A 21,539-nucleotide genomic window follows, 5' to 3' on the forward strand; every position below is an offset into this window, starting at 1 on the left:
TCCTGGCAGATGTGATCGTCACTAAGAGGGCTGTCTTGATAGTGAGTAGCTGGAGAGGACAATTATGTAAAGGCTCAAAAGGAGCACACATTAGAAAAATAAGCACTAGATTAGGTCCCACTGGGGCATAACAAAAGGCGTAGGTGGAAACATATGTCCAAGCCCTTTTAAGAATCTATGTACAATAGGGAACTTAAACAAAGATTGTTGATCAGGCAAGCGAAGAAAAGCCGATAAGGCAGAAAGATAGCCCTTAAGAATCCCTAAAGAGGAACAGAAGTGACAGAATAAACAGAAGGATATTAGAAAGAGAAGAAGAAAGAGCATCAATAGACCTCTCTGTACAATATAATACAAAACGCTTCCATCGGCAGGCGTGAACCGTCTTAGATGAGGGACGCCAGGCTGCCAGAATGACATCACAGACTTGTGGAGGGAGGTCATAAACCATCAACTGCTGCCGCTCAATCTCCATGCATGAAGCCGCAGAGTTGACTGGTTCGGGTGGAGAACCTTCCCCTGCTGCTGCGACAGAAGATCCTCCAGAAGAGGCAACCTGATTGGAGGACTGATGCTCATTTTGAAAAGCTCTGGATACCAGACTCCTCATGCCCAATCCGGAGCCACTAGGATTACTTGGGCCCGGTCGTTCTTGATTTTCTTGAGAACTCTGGGCAAAATTGCTTTGGGCGGAAAGGCGTACAGGAGGCCTGAGCTACACACGCTACGAAAAGCGTTGCCTAGCGATAGCTGCCTTGGAAACTTCAATGCGCAATACTGCTGATGTGCGTTCTCTTCGGAAGCGAACAGATCTAAGCAAGTCTCCCCCACTGCTGAAAGAGTCTGTATGCCACCTCCGAATGGAGACACCATTCGTGATCCACTAAGCAACGCCGGCTGAGTTAGTCCGCTCTGGCATTCAGAGAACCTGTCAGATGTTGAACCACCAGGGTTATGCCCTGATGTTCCAGCCATGTCCAGACACGTATAGCCTCTTGACAAAGGGGCCACAAGCACACACCACCCTGCTTGTTGCAGTACCACATTGCGGTAGAGTTGTCCGTGAACACCTGCACTACCTTCCCTTTCACAACAGGAAGAAAAGCCTTTAATACCAGCCGGATTGCCCGAAGATCCAACACGTTGATATTGAGTCAAGATTCTGCTGGAGAACAGAGGCTCCTGATCTCCACCTCTCACAGATGGCCACCCCATCCCAGAAGTGAGGCATCTATCACTACTGTAAAATCTGGTTGGAGAAGGGAGAGGAGTCTTCCCTTGACCCAATCGCAGTTCACTAACCACCACTGCAGATCCTTTGCATTTCCCTCCGAGATCTGAACCATGTCGGTAAGATTCCCCTGATGCTGTGCTAATTGGAACTTCAGGTCCTACTGCAGAGCCCTCATATGCCATCTGGCATGCTTGACTAATAGCATGCAGTAAGCCATGAGTCCCAACAGCCTCAGAGTTTGTCTCACCGAAATCCAGGATTGAGGCCGAAACATCGGTATCATAACCTGAATATCCTGGACTCGCTGCTCGGGAGGATAAGCCCAATACTGCACTATGTACAGAGCGGCTCCAATGAAGGTGAGCTTCAGATGCACCCTCCTTTATAGGGGCAGCGGGAGGAGAGAGAATGCCAGCATCTGGAGAAGTATCCAGTCCACTGGCTTCTCCTAAATCCTCATACCAGTCCTGTTGATGCTCCAATCCATATTCTAAAGGGTCCTCAGACCCCTTCCACTCCTCTCCTGTGCCTGGCTGTTATGAATAAGCCTCAGGCACTGACCTGGTCCTAATCGATGCCGTTAAAGCTGGAACCTTCGTCGTACTAAGTCATTCTGGCTCCGGATCGTCCGGAATGAGGATGGGCCTACCACCACCAGTGGATGTCGGTGGTGGTGGGAACGTCGACGTCGGGCCCAGCGCCGGACGACTGTGAGATACCGGAGCTGGTCTGGATCCACTATCGGATAAATGGGTCCCCAATGGCGCTGAGGCTGCTGACATCGAATCCGATGGGGCTCCTTCTGATCCACGGGCCCAAAGACCCACCAGAGGGTGCAGCCCGCTCAAAAACAAGGCGAAAGCTTGGTAAAATTCTTAGAATGGAGCGGTGGTCGCTTCGGTCCCCTGAAAAGGAGGAAGAGGCGGAGTCGGCCCTGGCGACGGCTCTGCAGAGCCTCGCTCGGAATGTCGACGTTCCCTGGATGCCTCGTTGGCCGACAGGCATGGCGAAGTCCGCTTAGATGACTTCTTCTTCTTATGCCTCTTACCTGAATGCCCCAAAGACCTAGGATGCGAGGAAGATGACTTGGGGCTCCTGGAGCCGTGCTGCGACCTCCTCCTAGAGTGGGACTGTGACCTCCTCAGAGTCACGCTAACCGAAGACGGCTGCCGGGCCACTAGAAGCTTGAGAGATCTCTCTTTCAAGGCCTTTGGAGCCATGGCCCGACAGTCGGAACACCACTTTAAATGGTAGTCCTTTTCAAGGCACCAGAGACACACCTGGTGTGGATCGCTAACAGACATGCAGCGATGACATGCAGCACACGGTTCTAATCCCGTCTTTCTCGAAGACATCGCTCAGACAATTGAAAAGCTTCGACAAAATTGTCAAAAAAAGGGTAGCTCTTCTCAGATCTGCGCTTAACCTGCGTGGAAAGAAAAGAACTGACGTATGCGCGCTGGGGTGGTGCCTATATAGAACAACATGATTTCACAGATGACTCCAACGACGCTAACAACGCCACACGGAGCCGGAAGACACACGCAAATCCAAACAAAGCCAACCAATGGCGCGCAGGGTACTGCTCAGCAGAAAAATTCTGGATTCAAAGCTGATGCCACGGAATTCTAAGGTAAGGAATCTGCAGCTAGAAGTCTCTATCAGATTCAAAGTTTTAATGTCTTCCTTGCGCAACACTTTCTATAACTTGCACTTCTTCAGTACAGTGCTCTCAACTCTCTAGGCAGACTAAATCAACTATAACCCGCGTCTTAACCATGCACTGCTTATACGCTTTCTTATTACATCAGTTACAGGGTGTTAAATCATAGCATTCATTAACACTTGTACAATCTCAAATAGCAATTTATGAGAACACAGTGCATGGTAGTAGCAAGGGGCAGAAATTATAATTTTAATTGATAACTACAATGTTTTAATTTCTACTGTTCGTGTAGTTTATGATCTTTTTTGCACTTAAATAAGTTAAGCTTCCCCAACTACAATTTATCTTCAACAATGGGGGGGGGGGGGTTGTGGGCGGTGGGGTGGAGGTTTGTGTTGAGAATCGTATGGTGCAGGACCAGAGTTCCTGAAGAGTGAACCGTGGTCTTTTTCTATTAGGCTGGCAAACTTCAGTTTCACAAACATCTGCTCCTCAGGATCCATAAATAGAATGGGCAAGTCAGGAAGAACAATGTGTGGCACAGCAGCCACTATTTTAAAGAGCACCAGTGCCACAGAACTGCAACATATATGGCTGTGACAGTTGGGGTGACTGAAATCTTCTTTCAAAAACCTGCTAGACCATTGAAGAGACAACTGTGAAGAGCTGTTAAGAGAGGGAACTCTGGTCTTAAACCAGGTGATCAGTGAGGCTGTGAATGGAGCAGCACCAGTGGCAACAGGTTACTGATACACAGTCACCCTCAGAGATACTCATGTTTGGGACTGACATAAAAAAAAACATTACCAAAGAGGCCCAGCTAAAAGAACTACCACAGGATGGATAGGAAAAACGATTTTTCTGTTAGGAAAACCCTCACTCACCAGAGTTAGCCCTTGGTAGCATGCTTCATCATTGGGTTCCTTCCCATTCTGCTACGGAGTGGGGCGTGCTACAACCTATGGCAAACGTAGGAGCACTGATGTAGTCTTGTCAATGTGAATCACAGGAGGGATAGGAGTGGTAGAGCCTCGGGAGAGTTAAAAATACTTATCTCCTAGTAATTCCAATGATTTATTAGATCTAAAGGGGCTGCAGAAGTGGGGGATGTATTGTACCCCAATTCCTAGTTCATGTTTCTGAGCCTCTTCAGGACCAAGGTTGACTCCATTGTTCTACTCCTTGTTTGACTACCTCTAATGAAAGCATAAATAATACATGCTCTGTGATATGGTGCAATTCACCTAACTAATGTGGTGTCATAAGATGATACCTATTGTTTATGGTGTCCGTCACTGATACCTGTGGAAATACAAGACAGGCAAAGTTATCATAACCCCCTTTTGTAATGGGCCGCTACAACTGTTGTTTGTGGGTGTTGAGCCACCTATTTGCAAACAGCATCCCACTCGTGGGAAATGGCACTTGTGAATATCAGGAATGAGAGATCAAAGTACTCTCACAATCAACAATACAAGACATTCTACATTTAAAACTTTTAAACATGTAAACGCGTGAAACACACCAACAGCACACACGTGGAGCATGCATAACCTACTCAATAGTATTTAGACTCACATATCATAGCTCCTTAGGGAGAGGTGTGTACCTGTAGTCACACTCTATAGATTTGGCAAAGTTTTATAATCGATTTGTCTTACCGTATCTCTGGTACGATGTAAACAAAGTTCAAAAAAGCACTTACTTCCTCAAAGCGACACTCCCACTCTATACCTAATGCTCACCTCTCCGTTGTCTCAATCATGAAAGCTCACATGGAAGCAGAGTTTAAATGTGGAGCAGTCTTTGCATCTCTGCATGCTAAAGTGTGCAACACTAACATAAAAACCAGACACACAGCTTAAAATTCTGAATCTACCCTTCCTTGGTTCTCTCTGCTTGGCCGGCACAAAGAGAAGAGCTGGCCAGAAAGAATTTTGAGGCTGAAACTTTAAATAGATCAGGTAGTCGCCTTTGAGACTTACGTGTAGAAAACTGTTAGTCTGACAATTTGGCATACTTTCTTTTCTTTTTGTGATATCACGGTTTCTTCCTCAATAACAGCAACTTTGACCACTTTGTGGATCTTCTTCTACCCGGACTGTCTTTGCAGGTTCTGGTTATAAAGAACTTTGATGGACTTTTGGTGCATTCTTAGACAGGACTCTCATGAACTGTTGTGCTCCAATCCCTGACAACAGAGGATTACATTATGAGGGTTGGATATGAATTTGTCAAGCACAATCTCTGCAGGATTTAAAGCCAAATCTCTTGGGAAGTGACCTTATAGTCTCATTACGACCCTTACAGTGCCGCTCAGACCGCCACCAATACGGCAGTCTGAGCGCCATATTACGACCGCAGCAGTAGCACCGCAGTCAGACCGCTAGCATCGACATTTCAACAATGGTCTGGTGGTGCTAGCAGTCCTAATCCATCAGGGCAGCAATGCTTGGATTACAATGCCCTTCTCTGCCAGCAGAGTTACCGCCATTAAAAGACTGGCGGAGACAAGGTGCAAGGTGCCTCCGGGGGTGCAATGCACTTGGCATGGGCAGTGCAGGGGCCCCGCTGGCCAGCATCTTCGCAATGTTCAGACAGTGAACATTGCGACGGGTGCTAGTGCATCCTATGCACTACAACACTGCTTCCGGCTTTATTATAAGCTGGAGACAAGACTGTAGGCAGTTTCCCAGTGGGCAGTGGGCAGAAACTGTTTCCGCCCACTGACCCAGTGGAAAACTCGCAATGGGCCTGGCGGCGAGGCTGCCACACTGGCGGCAACCTACCCCTCAGGACTTCGGCAGACGGGCTTTTCAGCCACACAAGTAATAATAAGCCCCTATGTCACTGAACCTAGAAAAATGCAATAAAAGAAGATATATGTCTGAGGACATTTCTGTCAGAGTGAGCTCGGAATCTATGTCGAAAGTGCAGGGAAAAGGGACCTGCAGTCAGGATGCTGGAGTATGAGGTTTAGGGTTCCTGTGATATTACAAAGACATGCTTTTGACTGCAAAACAATACGTTTGAGTTCCTTACTGCGTGGAAGAGCTATTAAGAAGGTTTCTGGATCTAGTCAGTGCCTTGGGAAAATCCGAAGGTCAACAAATGTGTGCAGCAAAAGCTTAACTTATTTAGCGCTCTTGCGGGTACCAATTCACTTTTCATTGTCAAAGTATGGGTAGGGTAAGAGCAGGGAAATTATTAATATATTGTTACTAAACATAAATACTCTTAAAACATAGCGCTAAAACTATAGATCCATGATCTGCATTTCTTGGTCCAGGAGCTATGGATCCATGCCACACTTCCAGAATAACCACAACAAACAATAATGTTAATGGATTCATTCTGCGTACATTTATTCTGTGTGAATGTCCCGAAAATCTAATTTGAATCTCCTCCCATGGACCTACACTGGCTACCCATGCTGTAGATGCTTGCTTATTCTGAGGTATTTGAACAATTGTTTAATTGCTTGAATGTATACAAAATAATTAATTCTTCACAAAAGAACCCCCTGACCCACCTAGTCTCAGGATAAACACATGAAGGATAAAACATAGAAAAATATTTTTTTCACAAATGGCTTACTAACTTCAGTTTTTTTACGCGCTTCCACTGCTTTCATAAGCATCACATGCTGCCTCCTCCTCTCTCGTTCCTATTGAGAGCAGACAGAATTAGAGCAAAACAACACAATGTAACAATTAAAAAAGGCGTAATCGGAATTTCAGCTGGTTTAGAAGTGACAGACAATGGCAAAATAAATATTAAAGACAATGATGGCCACGTGTGTGCACGTTTTAGTTGAAGTTTAGAAAGCATGTACAGGAACAATCAAAAGCATAACGGTAAAGCAATGAACATGAAGGCAGTGTACAACAAGCATACAAAATGCACTCATTGTCAATAACAAAATGATGCTCTGTCATAAGTTGGCAAAACAAAAAGGATAATGGTTGGCCGGGAGAGGTCAATGGCTTTGTGTCCATTATAACCCGTTACTTGCTAAATAGAGCCCTTATCATTAAGAACCTGGTATGAAAATATAAATATATATATATTGTACTTCTGTTTTCCACATTGAGAGCTTATTTGGGCAACAGAACATATTCTACAAATCCAAAACCAAGCCAGTGAGTATCAGATGTTTTAAAAAAGGATAAGTGAAAATTAACAATGGTTCATATTCAACCATAGATAATACAGAGGATTGCTTTTAATATTTTAATACATTCATGACTGTTCCTTGATGCAGTGGATAAAGCCACAAAAGTTGCACCATCAACAGCACTGTTGTATGTACATTAAGTGAAATGTGGGGAAACAAACAAAACGTTCAACTTTAAATGAAGTATTCAAGTTTTGGGAGCAGAATACCTCATTCGAATTAGGTACTGAGGTGTTATTTAAAAGGTAGTCATCGGATCAAGAGTATATGAACTATATTACCAGAACCAAACCCATTATAAAATGCAAAATGTATATTTAGTAAACATGACAAACAGAATGTTGGAAACAATGCATGTTTTGGCTTTTAGTCAACACAGCCTTAAATGTGGATTGCTGTTACAGTGAGAAGATATTGAGACAAACTACATGTTTAACGACAGACAGCAGATGTGTTCAGTGCACTTTGCTGTGAAGCCATGCAGCAAAATGTAATATGACAGCAGCCAATGCTACATTTTATGCATTGCTATGACAACCATATCACAACCAAATCACGATGCGGTGTTAGATGAACAAAAATAAACATACCCATACCATATCTAGTCTATGCCTCTCCAACTCCTGGCAGAAAGAGTTGGCACACCATTATGAAAAAGAAATCACAGTCATAAAACCATTTTCATCAAGAAATCCCCATCACTCCCCAAAATTTACCCAACTAACAAAGAATGACAATACAATTTAAAATGAATGCAAATACTTTGTCTACGTTAATGATCAAAAACAACTTAGAGAATTAACCATTACATTATTTTCCATAACATTTTAAGGCTGATAAGAAAATATAATTTTTTAAGATTTCCCCTTCAAGCACATGTACATACCTGATGTTTCATAATTATTGCGTGTTGCCTTCTTAGCTCCTTCTCCTAGTGAACAAAGAAAGAAAGACACCTTAAAACTACACAAGATAATTACCCATAAACTGCAATTGCTTCTGCATTATAATTGTATTCCAAAGCATACTGCTTTTTCAATGCACTGATGAGAATTCAATCTGTCGGATTGGTCCAAAATTGTGCATTTGATTCTTTTACAAATGCATTGTAAAATGTTCAAACAACAAACTGACAAACAAATCAAAAGTGACAAAAGCAATATCTTGAGGACCTTTTTTCTTTGGGGGGGGGGGGGATGTTTGTGTGTCACACATATATAAATGTATACATATTGGGGCCACACACAGACACACACACATAAATATATATATATATACACACACACACACTTTTTTAAGTTCCATTAGTATAATTGTTTTCTTGTAAATAAAAATTGGCCTTGGCATTTTCTTTAATACATTAGAAGAATAATCAAATATTTTAAAAATCAATTAGTGCCTTTTTTAATAGACATAAGAATATTGTGTTTGTGATTTGGCCAGTGTTTACCAAGACTTCATAAGATTATCTAATAATAAACTGGACATTTTTGTCAATATACAAGTATTACTTGCACATCAATTAAGATAGTTAAATATAATTTATTAGTAGAGCTTTTATTTCATGTAAAAGGACATTTGAAAAGATGGAAAAAACTCTGATGTTTCTCTAAACTAACCTTTATTCGTTTCTCAGCCTCCAATAATTTCGCATTTGCCGCTTCTTCCTTCTTTTTCTGTTTAGCCTGTGCATGCAAAACAGGTCTCAATGTCATGCAACAGCACAACTACAACCTGAAAACAATCTCAGTCTTGAAAGAAAACTTCATATTAAAATTGTCATATTACACACAGAGAACTTTAGAAAACAAATAACAGAATTATTCAAAATTGCATCTGTAGCCCAAGCACGATGAGGGGAAAAATAAGTCAACATTTGATTCTTTAGATACTTCTAAAATGTGTAAAAAAAAAATTAAAAAAGTTTATCAATAGCAAAGAAAACCTTGAAATATTTATATATTTTTTTTAATTAACATTATGCTTTCACAGGCAAGCCCTCGCTACATCAAAAATGTTGACATACTTACAAAAAGGATACATAGTACATTGACTATGTCAGGATAGAAAGCAGTGCATGTTATTATGATAGGTTCTCATCTAGAATGCTTAAAGCATATATGGAATCACTAGACAAATGGACTTTTATCCTCTCTGATCACTGTATTGAAGAAGTTGGGTAAAACCTGCCAGATTTCAGATTACAGAGGACTTCGTCAAAGCTATAATTAAGAAGTTATTTTGTCACCATTTTATATTATTTGCAATGGTCAACATAACATTGTATGGGGCTGTACGATAACCCAGAATACCAAACATCAGGATTGGTAATAGCACCATTGGATACCTAAAATCTGTTAATGGTACTGGCAGTTTTTTTGTGTTCTGGCAGTTAAAATTTCAGGTACTACACAAGATGTAAACATCTTGCGTGTTATGTATAAATTCACTGCCCAAGATTTGCAATGAATTAGTTACAGCTCAAAATTAAATTAGAAATGGGGACTAAACTGGGGTGGCAGCAATCCTTGCTGCTACTTGCCATAATTATGAAGTCAATCACAGAGATTATGCTAGTGAAACAAAAGTATAACTAATCAACTGTTAAAAAGTACTAAAAGTATCTGTTTACACTTTTTGTATTAGGTTCTATTAGTAAACCTAAAACATTTTCTGTAATATATTGCACTGATCATTGACACAAGCTTTCAAAATATTACCTTGCGAATGGAGTGAAATCTCTCTGCACTCTGTGGAACATTCCATGGAGATGCAGAACAAGTATGCAGTGAAATGCACTAGGAGCTAACTATGTAGACCAAGAGGGGTATTTTGCCTGTGCTATCTATTCCATTCACGGCAAAGTCAGAAGAGACTGAGCAATCATCCAATAATGGTGCCAGTATCTGCATTAGCCAACCCTTGCTTACATCTAACACACTAGTTTCATGGTTTCTCATTAACTATACACGTCTCTGCATAGATTCTCAAAAGGAATATATTTTCCAAGGTCACTATAGCATCATACAGTACATCTTGATCCTGTGGCACTACATTAGTTGAAGGGTCTCACTCTGTAGCCTGTTGTCAAATATTCACCCTTGTTCTCAATACTGTTAGCCACAGAGGACCCAATGAGTGAGCGATAAAAATCATTGCTGCCCTGGGAAAAGAGAAAAGTAACTCTAATAACAGAAACGTAGCATCTGGTTGTTTTGTACAAGATGGAATCACACTGTAAATCATTTTTTAGCTGCCAACCCAAATAAGCATCCCAGATGTGAGATCACATCTCTCCAGTAGAATGCTACCATCCCACAATCCCACAACATGTGCCAGAACTCTGCTCACGCTGCTTTGTTGTGGAATAACTTAATAAGCACATTAACTATACGTATTCCAATAGTCCCAGAGAACACTTCCCATATCTGTCCAGCTCCCGCCACAAAACCAGCCAACCTGAAGAAACCTATGTCATGTGTGGCAAATATTCTTCATAACTTAAGAACCTTCTACGTTCATACAGTTGCCTTACTGTGTTAGGTCCACACGTATCTCATAACTACGTTACCCAACAACTCAAACACCTGCAAAAACATGGTTTTACCATATGGGGCTATCTTTTATAAATATTTATTTGCTCTTATTTGCAAAATTTACAATCCTCTATACTTTCTGTATTATACCATGGGCCCATGTAAAGCCACAGAGCAGTGATTGGTTGTTTCAGACACATATGGATTTCTCTGTCATAGGAATTAAGTAAGAACGGTCTATGATGAGTGACTCATTCTCATCCTCAACTGTCTTCTAAATTTAAGCAGGAACAAACATTTTTCAACTTGCTTATAGGTCTTCTTGTAATCTAGATATCTCTTATTTTGGGCTTTTATCCTTACTGTTAGCTCCTCCTATTACGGGCATTAGGAAAAAAGCATTAGTGAAGGAGGGGCCATGGGGCTGGACATCTTGCGCATGTGCCGTGTTTTAAGTACTGGGAAGGGGTGAAGAAGCCTTATCTGTAGACTGTTGAAAGAGAACTTTTTCTTAACCCTTACTTTCATTGATCCTTCCAGAAGCACTTTTAGGACGTATTTAGATTTACATACCAGAATTAGATGGTATGCTGAATATTTCAACGGCTGTGTCTAACCACTCTTGCTTCTCTTCCAATCTCTTTCTCTGTCTTATGCTTCTCGCTAGGATTGTCTGGATGGACACCCAACCTTTCTATCTTCTTGACAGTAGACAGAGTCCTAAACTTAGACCACTTGCTGTTTGTGGCATACCTATAGAGAAATATGGGTTATAGCTTGGGCTGCGCTACACAGCCAACTGTTATTAACCTTTACTTGGATTATGTTATGAAGTATAAGTTGGAGAGAAGCATTTACATGAGTACCCCTTAGCAATATTACTGGGATGCAATCCGGGAATTTTTGTAATTGGAACATTCAGTAAACTGGTGACTGAAATAGCTACAGTAAGTAGTAGCTGAAGGACCAACGCATGTGCTGCCCTGAAATTAGTCAGTGCTGTTCGAATACACTTTGTCATGCGTGTGACATGGACCATGCAAAAAAGACAGAAGTGGAAGTAATGAGAGTAAATGCATACAATTGGGTTAGATTATAGAGTTGCATTGTCAGTGTAAGTGTGTGACTATGCAAACAATTGGCAGTGTAAATGTGTGATATGCAGAAAATTGAGTGCTATGAAGCTAACTGAATCTAATGTTAGAATTTATAGAAACAAGTATCTTTCGCTAATGGAGATGGGTGCCAGTTATCTCATTTTTCACTTGTTCCCTTGTGGCCACGGGCCAAAACACTCTCACCTGGCCATGAGGCAGTTAAGACTGGATCAGTTGTATACTGCAGTATATCAATCTGTGTCTTACAAAATACCACACAGAGTAACGCAGGACATTCTTCAGTGCTATGTAAATCTAATGATCTTAATCCCTGTCAACTGCTTTGGAAAACAAGTAATGGTGAAAAAGAATGCAGCCATGCTTAGTACTAGTATCTATCGTTTTCACTCTAAAAACACGTTAGCTTTATTCTGGTACATTTCAAACCTATAACAAATTTGATCCACTGTACAAATTGTATGAATGCAAGGTTAGTATCAAACATTTCCAAGGCCAACTTCATACTGAAAGTATGGTGGCAAGTAATTTCTGTGTAACAAGGATGTCACTGACTCGGACACTCTATGTGCACAAGCAAGAGAAGCAACCTGACGCTGGACATGGTATATGCCTATACAATATAAAGCATGCCTGTTCTTGAACTCAGCTGAAGATCAGGGGTCAAGCCTAATGACCAATAAATGAGGATTTTTGCACCTAAGCTTGCTGTGGAAAGGGGTTGGTTACAGTCACTATATGGCTGATCTTTGCTGAAACAGAATAATAGAAAGACCACTATCTTGTATAAATCACCTGGCACAGAGAAACAGAAGAAAGAGGCACAATATGGTAAAGAGGTAAAATATTTGAAGAGAAGTTGTTTGAATTCCATGAGGTAAATTTATGATCTGCACGCAGGATTGTTGATATATATCTTATCATAAATCAGTCAGTGTAATTCATTAATTGTCAACAACAACACATAGGAAGAAAGTCAAAGTATTTATGTCATTAAAACAATTCAATTGCTTCAATCATAAAACATGAATGCCAACCGACACCTGTTTTAGAGACATCTGTTGCTTTCTCAGAATAAATTCCCCATTAAATTTAAATGTCACTTCATTCACATTCCCTAACACCAAACAAAGAGCTTAGATCCAATCATTAAAAAGTAATGTGAACAATCTTATAAGTCTGTTGTGACAACTTAATGTGTAACAATAATCCTAACACAGCATTTTCCATTAGACAGTTCCAGTTCGTTCACACCCTATGATCAGGTATCCATTCTGCCCAGAGATGTGGGTTTGTGAAGACGCTGAGTTTGTGAGATGCAGTGGAGGGATATCTCCTGGGGAGGAGTGGATACAGTGTTTACAAGGGCCTTGGTATGCTCTCCCTGCCTCTATACGTTTTTGTGTTGCTTTTGTTTTTTCTAAGTAAGCTCAGTCCTAAAATGGTGGGCAGAACATTTCTGGTGATATTGTGTCCAGCCAATCAGAATGCACTCTTGCAGGACCAACTGGCCAGATATCACTATATTTTGAAGCTTCACTTCTCAAAAACAACTTTAAAGACATCTATATCTATCCATTTATATCTATATCTATATGGAAAATGTCACTTACCCAGTGTACATCTGTTCATGGCATCTAGTGCTGCAGATTCACATGCTGTGGATATCACGCCATCTAGTGTTGGGCTAGGAGTGTTACAAGTTGGTTTTCTTCTAATACGTTTTCTTTTTTGAGTCACAGGATTGAGTGACTCATCCTCTCGGTGATAGTGCCCATGGGCATCAACTCCTTTGTTAGATTGTCCCACAGAAGGGTGAAGTAAGGAGCGAAAGATTGTGTATGTACAACTATAGATAAATAAACAATAAATAAGATGTCCATGCAAATATATATAATATACATATGTACAAATAAGTACTACAACGACTACAGGCTCCCGGGGAGGACGCATGTGAATCTGCAGCACTACATGCCACAAACAGATGTACACTGGGTAAGTGACATTTTCCGTTTGATGGCATGTGTAGCTGCAGATACACATGCTGGGCATAGACTAAAAAGCAGTTCTCCTCCCAAATAGGCGGTGGTTAGCCCATAGGAGTTGAAGTGGTTTGAAATAGTGTTTTAGCACTGCTTGTCGAACATTGGCTTATCATCTAGATAACATCCACACAGTAATGCTTTGTGAATGTATGTAGTGTGGACCATGTGGCTGCTTTGCATTTATATATTACTGGTATATTTCCTAACAATGCCATGGAGGCAGCCTTTTTTCTACTGGCATGTGCTTTTGGAGTTATTCATAGCTGCCTTTTTGCTTTAAAGGTAGCATTTTTTAATACATCTTACAATCCATCTAGCTAATCCTTGTTTTGAAATGGGATTACCTTGATGAGGTTGTTGGAAAGCAACAAAAAGTTGTTTAGTTTTCCTAAAGTCCTTTGTTCTATCTACATAATACATTAGAGCTCTTTTACGATCAATAGTGTGTAGCAGTCTTTCAGCAGTAGAGTCTGGCTGTGGAAAGAAGACTGGCAATTCCACTGACTCATTAATGTGAAAAGGTGAAACCACTTTAGGCAAAAATGTTGGATTTGTCCTAGGTACTACTTTGTGTTTGTGTACTTGGAAGAAGGGTTCTTCTAGATTAAATGCCTGAATTTCAGCTACTATTCTCAATGAAGTAATTCCTACTAAGAAAGCAACCTTCCAAGTTACAAATTGAATAGCACAAGAATGCATGGGTTCGAATGGGGGACCCATAAGTCTTGTGAGTACAATATTAAGATTCCATGCTGAAACTGGTGGAGTTCTGGGTAGAATAATGTGTTTAAGTCCTTCCATAAATGTTTCCATGACAGGAACTCTATAGAAAGAGGTATGTTGTATGCTTTGTAGGTAGGCTGATATGGCATTAGATGAATCTTAACAGAGGAAAAAGCAAGATTTTCTTTTTATAAATAAAGCAAATAACACACAATATCTTGTACTGATGCTTTAAGTGGATCTACATTTTTAGGTTGACCGTTTCCATTTATTTTCATAGCATTGTCTGGTTGTTGGTTTACCTGCTTGTTTTAAAACATTCGGACATTTTTAATGAAAGCTGTAAATATTCAAACTCTATGACTTCAGGAGCCAAATTGCTAAGTTGAGCACACTGGGATTGGGATGCCTGATTTGACCTCTGTTCTGAGTTAACAGGTCTGTTTTGTTTGGAAGCTTGTGATGGGATACTACTGACAGATCTAGGAGTATTGTGTACCAGTGTTGGCGTGCCCACATGGGAGCTACGAGTATCATGGTGAGAGACGTGAGGCATATTGCTGACCAGAAACAGAATTAACGGGAGAGGGGGAAAAGCGTAAGCAAATATCCATGACCAGTTGATTCATAGAGCACTGCCCTTGGACTGAGGGTGTGGGTTTCTAGATGCAAAGTTGTGGCATTTTGCATTTTCATTTGTTGCGAATGTTCCCCACATTTGAAAGTAATATTGAACTACCTGTGGGTGAATCTCCCATTCATGTATTTGTTGCTGCGTCCTGCTTAGAAGGTCTGCTAGCTGGTTGTGTGTTCCTGGGATATTTTGTGAATGTGATTGGGAATTGCCAATTTTCATATTGTTTGAGCTAGAAGGGACAATTGGGATGAGTGTGTCCCCCCCTTGATTTTTTAGATAATACATTTTTGGCCTGTTGTCTGTTCTTATTAAGACTGTTTTGTGTACGATCGGAGGTTGAAATGTTTTGATGGCTAAGAACACAGCTAATAATTCCAAGTGGTTTATGTGGTAAGTTGTTTGTATTGAGCCCCATTCCCCTTGTATCGTTAGATTGTTGAGATGGGCTCCCCAACCTGTCATTGACGCATCTGTTGTGATTATGGTCTGTGGCACTGGGTCTTGAAATGACCGTCCTTTTGTTAAGTTGCTGTGATTCCACCATTGCAGAGATTTGTACATTTGGCGGTCTAACAACACTAGATCCTGTAACCGACCCTGCGCCTGAGACCATTGTTGTGATAGACACTGTTGCAGTGGTCTCATGTTTAGCCTCGCATTTGGTACTACTGCTATACATGATGCCATCATTCCCAATTGTGTCATGACAAACCTTACTGTGCAAGTTTGACTGACCTGCAGTTGTGATATGAGGAATTGAAAAACCAGTATCCGTTGTGGATTTGGGTAGGCTAATCCTGTTTGAGTATTGAGAACTGCACCTAGATAAGGTTGAATTTGTGCTGGTTGAAGATTATATTTTTGGTAATTGATTGTAAACCCTAATGTGTGTAGGGTATCTACTGTGTATTGTGTGTGTTGGTGGCATTGTAGAATTGTACTGGATTTTATTAACCAATCGTCTAGGCAAGGGAAGACATGTAGGTGGTGTCTTCGGAGATGTGCCACTACTACCACTAGATATTTTGTGAACGCTCTTGGTGCTGTTTGTTACTCCAAAGGGTAGTACTTCGAATTGGTAGTGGTTGCCTGATATTATGAACCTTAAAACTTACGGTGAGCTGGATGAATGGGAATGTGGAAGTAAGTGTCCTTTAGAACCAACATGGTCATGTAATCGTGTTTTTGTAGCAGGGGAATGACGTCCTGTAGATTGACCATATGAAAATGTTCTGACAGGATATATAGTTTTAGAGGTCTGAGATCGAGAATGGGTCTGAGAGTACCATCCTTTTTTGGTATAAGGGAGTATAACAAGTATACTCCTGTCCCTTGCTGCGAGATGGGAACCATTTCTATTGCTCCCTTGAGTAATAGAGAGTGTACCTCTTTTTTAAATAGAACAGTGTGTTCTGGTGAGAGTCTGTGAGAATGAGGGGGAATATTTGGTGGAGTGGAGATGAGTTCTAGGCAATAACCATTGTGGATAATTGAGAGTACCCACTGATCTGTGATGATGTTTTGCCAGTGAGAATGGAATTGTTGCAGTCTTCCTCCCACAGGAGACGTATGAGATTATGGGATGTTTGGGAAGTCATTGTTTAGTGGGTGTGGAAGCACCCTCTCAAGCTGCAAATTTTCCTCTGGCTCTGAGAGTTTGTCCTCTGTAAGATCTTTTAAATGACCCCCTTGAGTAGTATTGCTGTCCTTGTTTTGGATGGCAGGAGGATGCCTCTGCGGTCTGTGTTTTAAAACCTCCCCTAAACTGTGGTTTCCGAAAGGAACCTCGAAATGGTGTGGTATAAAGGGCTCCCATAGCTTTTGCAGTGTCAGAGTCTTTCCTGAGTTTTTCAGTGGTCGTGTCTTCCTATGGTCCAAAGAGATGCTGTTAAATGGCATATTAAAGACCACCTGTTGTATTTCAGATTTAAAACCTGAGGACCTCAACCATACATGTCATCTGATTGTGATGCTGGTATTAATTCCTCTAGTTGCAGTGTCAGCTGCATCTAGAGCAGACTTAATCTGATTATTTGTTGTAGTCTGACCCTCTTCTACAATTTGCTGCACCCTCTTTTGGTGTTCTTTGGGTAGGTATTGCAAGAATTCTTGCATCTTATCCCAATGTGCCCTGTTGTATCTTGCCAACAGAGCCTGGGAATTGGCAGTACACCATTGGTTGGCTGCCTGTGTTGCCACCCTTTTTCCCACAGCATCAAATTTTCTGCTTTCTTTGTCAGGGGGTGGGGTATCCCCTGAAGACTGACTATTGGCACACTTCCTGGCTGCACTGACCACAATAGAATCTGGTCGTAATTGTTGTGTAATGTAAATTGGATCTGTTGGTGCAAGCTTGTTTTTGTTTTGTCAATCCTTGGTGTTAGAACCCTGGCTTTAACTGCTTCTTTAAATATTTCCTCTGCATGCCTAAGCATACCAGGAAGCATTAGTAAACACTGGTATTGCTTAGGAGTTGAGGATAGTTTATTAAAAAGAAAATCCTCTTTGAAAGGTTCCACATGCATTTGTACCCCATGGTATGCAGCTGCCCTAGATATTTCTTGGTTATAAACCGTACTATCCTCTGGTGGGGATGGTTTAGTAGGGCAGAGATCTGCATCATTAGACAGTATAGGATCCGAATCGTACATGTCCCATGGGTCTACAGTGTCTTCTTGTGAGTAAGTATGAGTGTGATGGTGACTATAGTGGTGGTGGAGTGATAGGTTGTGATCAAAAAGAAAGCTGCGGTGAATGTGGTGGAGAAAGCTTAGGAGGTTTTGGCTTTTCCTTCCGCTTGAAAATTTTTGCCTGGTGGTGGGGCAGTATCAAGTGTCTCTTGAAATGCTAGCTTTCTTTTTAACTGTGGAGGTGGAGAAGTAATAATTTTTCAAGTCTCTTTCTGAATTTGTTTTCTTCTCTGCTTGCTAAAATAGGTTGAATGTCCGATTCCTCTATTTGATGTTCAGAGGTATGTTTTGTGCCCTTAGAGATATGTTCAGTGAATGTTTTGGGCCGAAAGTCTGGTTTCCTCTGTATAGGATGAAGTTTTCGGCTCCAAACTTGAACCAAGATGTTTCGGTCCCGAAGCCATTGGCCAAGGTTTCGGCTCCGAAGCAGAACGCATTATTTTCAGATCCAAAGATTGTGGGCGGCAGCACTGTTCGGAGGTTGAGGTTCGGATTTTTCGGCCCGACTTCAACACCAAAACAGGTGTGGCCTGTTGATAGTGTTTTGGCCTTTTTTGGCGCCGAACCAGGGGGTTGGTCGACAATTAGTTTTTTTCGGGTGGAACCATGGCTTGACAGCAGTGATGCACCCAAGGCCTTGCCTGATGTTTTAAAAGTGCGTGTTGGGGCAGGTGTACTCACATACTGCATCGCAGCTATTGGCTGGCTGTCGTCTGAACCTTGTTCAGAGTCGGAGTCTGGGATCGAAACTGCCGTCTGTGCCTGCTCCTCTTCGAGGGTGTCGGTGGTGGACTGTGTGCTTGGACGCCATCTCCAGTCTTTGTGCCCTTCGATTGTGTAATGTTTTCTTCGATCGAAAAGATCAACATGCCTCACAGCTTTTCGTACGATGTTTTGGAGAAAGGCAGAGACTACAGACCAAGTGCTGGTCGTATATAAGGAAATTTAGCCTGGCACCGAGGACAGAATCAGAATGGAGTCCGATCCATCAGGCTATGATGCAGTAGGCCCAAACAGGCCCAAGGAGGGCGTGAGTGCCCGAAAGGGCATTTCCTTGATCCCGACGGTACTATCGGATCGAGTGCAAAAGAAACCACATTCGAAACAATACCAACGGTATGAGAAAAGTTAGAGCTAATATAGAGTTTCCAAATCGAAAGTCCCCGAGCGAGAGGGAACACGTCCAATCCAGACGGTGGAAAGAAAATAATCTAACAAAGGAGTCGATGCCCATGCGCTCTATCACTGAGAGGAGTCACTCGATCCTGTGACTCAAAAAAAGACTTCTTCGAAGAAAAACAACTTGAACCACTCTGAGCCCAACACTAGATGGCAAGATATGCACAGCATGTGTATCTGCAGCTACACATGCCATCCAACACACACACACACACACACACACACACACACACACACACACACACACATATATATACACACACACACACACACACACATACATATATACATACCTATATATCTTGGACGCTCACCATGTCAACTCACTTAGGTACAAGTCTTTCTCATCACATACAAACTGTAACTCACAGCCCCACATTTTTTTAATAATTTCAAAATATATATTTTTTATATTATAATCTTTAACTCTTTGTTTATTTATTTATATATTTATAGATCCTTTTGCATGTTTTGTCTTTATTTACATTCATGCCCTTCTTGTCCATTTATTTATTACTGACATTCTTTTATTTTACATTTTGTTCCCCTATTATATTTCACTATTCTCTTTCCGTCCTTTATGTCTGTCTCTTCCTTCATCAGTCTATACATATTAAAGAATCAGCAACACTGACTCTGTACCTATAGTTCAGCCACACTTTCCACTTGAAGTCAGTACTGGTCAATGTGCATGAAATTTTTCACACTCCTAGCAAAACTGGTTAATGCATGCCAATTCTGGTGACGATCCATGCAGGAGATAAAGTTAAAGGTCTGCAGAAGCTCAGGGGTGTCTCATCTGCCTGTGTTGCCTTGGACCCAGGCAAGGCAGACAAAACAAAGATTTAAAGGATTAAGGGCCAGATGTATCAAAGCTTTTTGCATTCGCAAATGGTGTGAATGCCCGTTTGTGAATGCAAACAGCCCTTTCAGAATGTATCAAAGGCTTTCTGAATGCAATTTTAAGGAATCACTAAAATAGCGATTCCTTAAAATTGCGACCCTGTTTAGAGAGTCGCAAATTGCGACTCTCTAAATAAAAAATCGCAAATAAGGAATCCTTATTTGTGATTTCTAAAGCACATGTATGAAGCAATTCCTTAATGCAAATTGGGCATTAAGGAATCACTATTACCACAAAGTTGAACTTGGTGGTAACCATGTGCAAATTTTAAAAATGCATGTAAATTGCATTTTTAAAATTTACATGTAAAGCACACATGCCCTTTTGGCATGTGTGCACCTTACATGTTGTTAAAAAATGTTTTGGGGTGCAGCAGAGGGGGTCTTAGGCCCCCAGCACCCTGGACTTTGCATTTCCCAAAATTGCGAATTCCACTTAGGAATTCACAATTTTGGACATGCAAAATATTCGCAAATATGGGCCGACAGATGCGAATGGGGGCCGGTATCTAATTTGCGATTCGGTAATAGCATTTGTAATTTTTAAGAAATCGCTATTATCGAATCGCAAATATGATACATAGCCTTTTGCGAATCAGAAATAGCGATTTTTTTTAAATCGCTATTTCCGATTCTCAAAAGGCTTTTTTTCATACATCTGGCCCTAAATGTGGTTCCTGGATGGGAGGGGGGGGCCGATGGGGGGGCACAGAACTGGTGGTAGAGCGTGAGATTCACTGAATGTTTATCTCTCAAGTGTGTTTATTTTGATTCTGACATCTATGGTGGCACACAATAATGTACATACATTTTTGAACAGGTAGATCTCGAGAAATTTTGAATAGTGCTTGTGCTAAGTCCCCTGTTTGATCAGGCCTCTAGATGTCTGTGGATTAGGAGAAGGATTTCTACATATCTATATAGGGCACAGAGCTTACAGAGAACTGTACAATTGCAAATCCAAGAAGTAGGCTCTTGGAAACAGAATGATTTGTACACTTCACAGTTTGAGCAGACTTCAGCCATAAGAGAAGGCAGATATAGGAATCAGTGAGACTAAGCCAGGCTTCTCCAATAAGTAATTTATGAGTCACTGGTACCTGTCCAGCTACTTATAAGTAGCCCCCCTGTGGGGGCAGCCCAGCCTCCTATATTAGAAACTTCTACTTTGCTAAATTAATATATGTACACCTTACTTAAAAACGGTGTATTTGAGATGAAAATGCTGATGTTTGTACACAGAATGGTTGAAGTTCCAAAATATATGTAAAGATGATATTTGAATGATATGTGGCATAGGGAAGACATTATTACTAATATTATTATTGTAGTGCAAGCAACATTGCAGCTATGGTTGTTAAGTTTTACCCATACAAAAGGCATTCTAAATTGACCAAACCTTTTTTACATTACTGCTGGCAACTGTGTCTGATGCACCAAGGTGATCACTGCTCCTAACCATGCAGAGGGTGGCCACTAAGGTAATTTTGCTTGATGTGGTCTTTATTACAACACTAATTATAATATGAACAGAACTTGTTATTATGAATAAACCCTATCTACCTACGAGAAATGCATCAGTTATCAGAGTTGAGACTGGACATGGGTACAATTACCCTCCAAGATGTTCAGAG

The 21,539-nt window shown here is 41.2% G+C and overlaps 1 protein-coding gene across 13 annotated transcripts in view; it reads right to left on the reverse strand.

Moving 5' to 3' along the window:
• Positions 1 to 21,539, reverse strand: part of BAZ2B (bromodomain adjacent to zinc finger domain 2B) — a 1,256,112-nt gene that overhangs the window by 447,730 nt on the left and 786,843 nt on the right. For 6 of the 13 annotated variants that reach the window (XM_069224189.1, XM_069224193.1, XM_069224188.1 and 3 more), the window contains 4 exons: positions 8,697 to 8,762; positions 7,964 to 8,008; positions 7,668 to 7,700; positions 6,502 to 6,567 (listed from right to left, as the gene is read on the reverse strand). In XM_069224189.1, the coding sequence (XP_069080290.1) occupies positions 6,502 to 6,567; positions 7,668 to 7,700; positions 7,964 to 8,008; positions 8,697 to 8,762 (210 nt within the window). The remainder of the gene's footprint in view (positions 1 to 6,501; positions 6,568 to 7,667; positions 7,701 to 7,963; positions 8,009 to 8,696; positions 8,763 to 21,539) is intronic. The other 7 variants (XM_069224194.1, XM_069224190.1, XM_069224192.1 and 4 more) reach the window with 2 other exon arrangements.

The sequence above is a fragment of the Pleurodeles waltl genome, chromosome 3_1, assembly GCF_031143425.1.
Source record: "Pleurodeles waltl isolate 20211129_DDA chromosome 3_1, aPleWal1.hap1.20221129, whole genome shotgun sequence".
NCBI lineage: Eukaryota > Metazoa > Chordata > Amphibia > Caudata > Salamandridae > Pleurodeles > Pleurodeles waltl.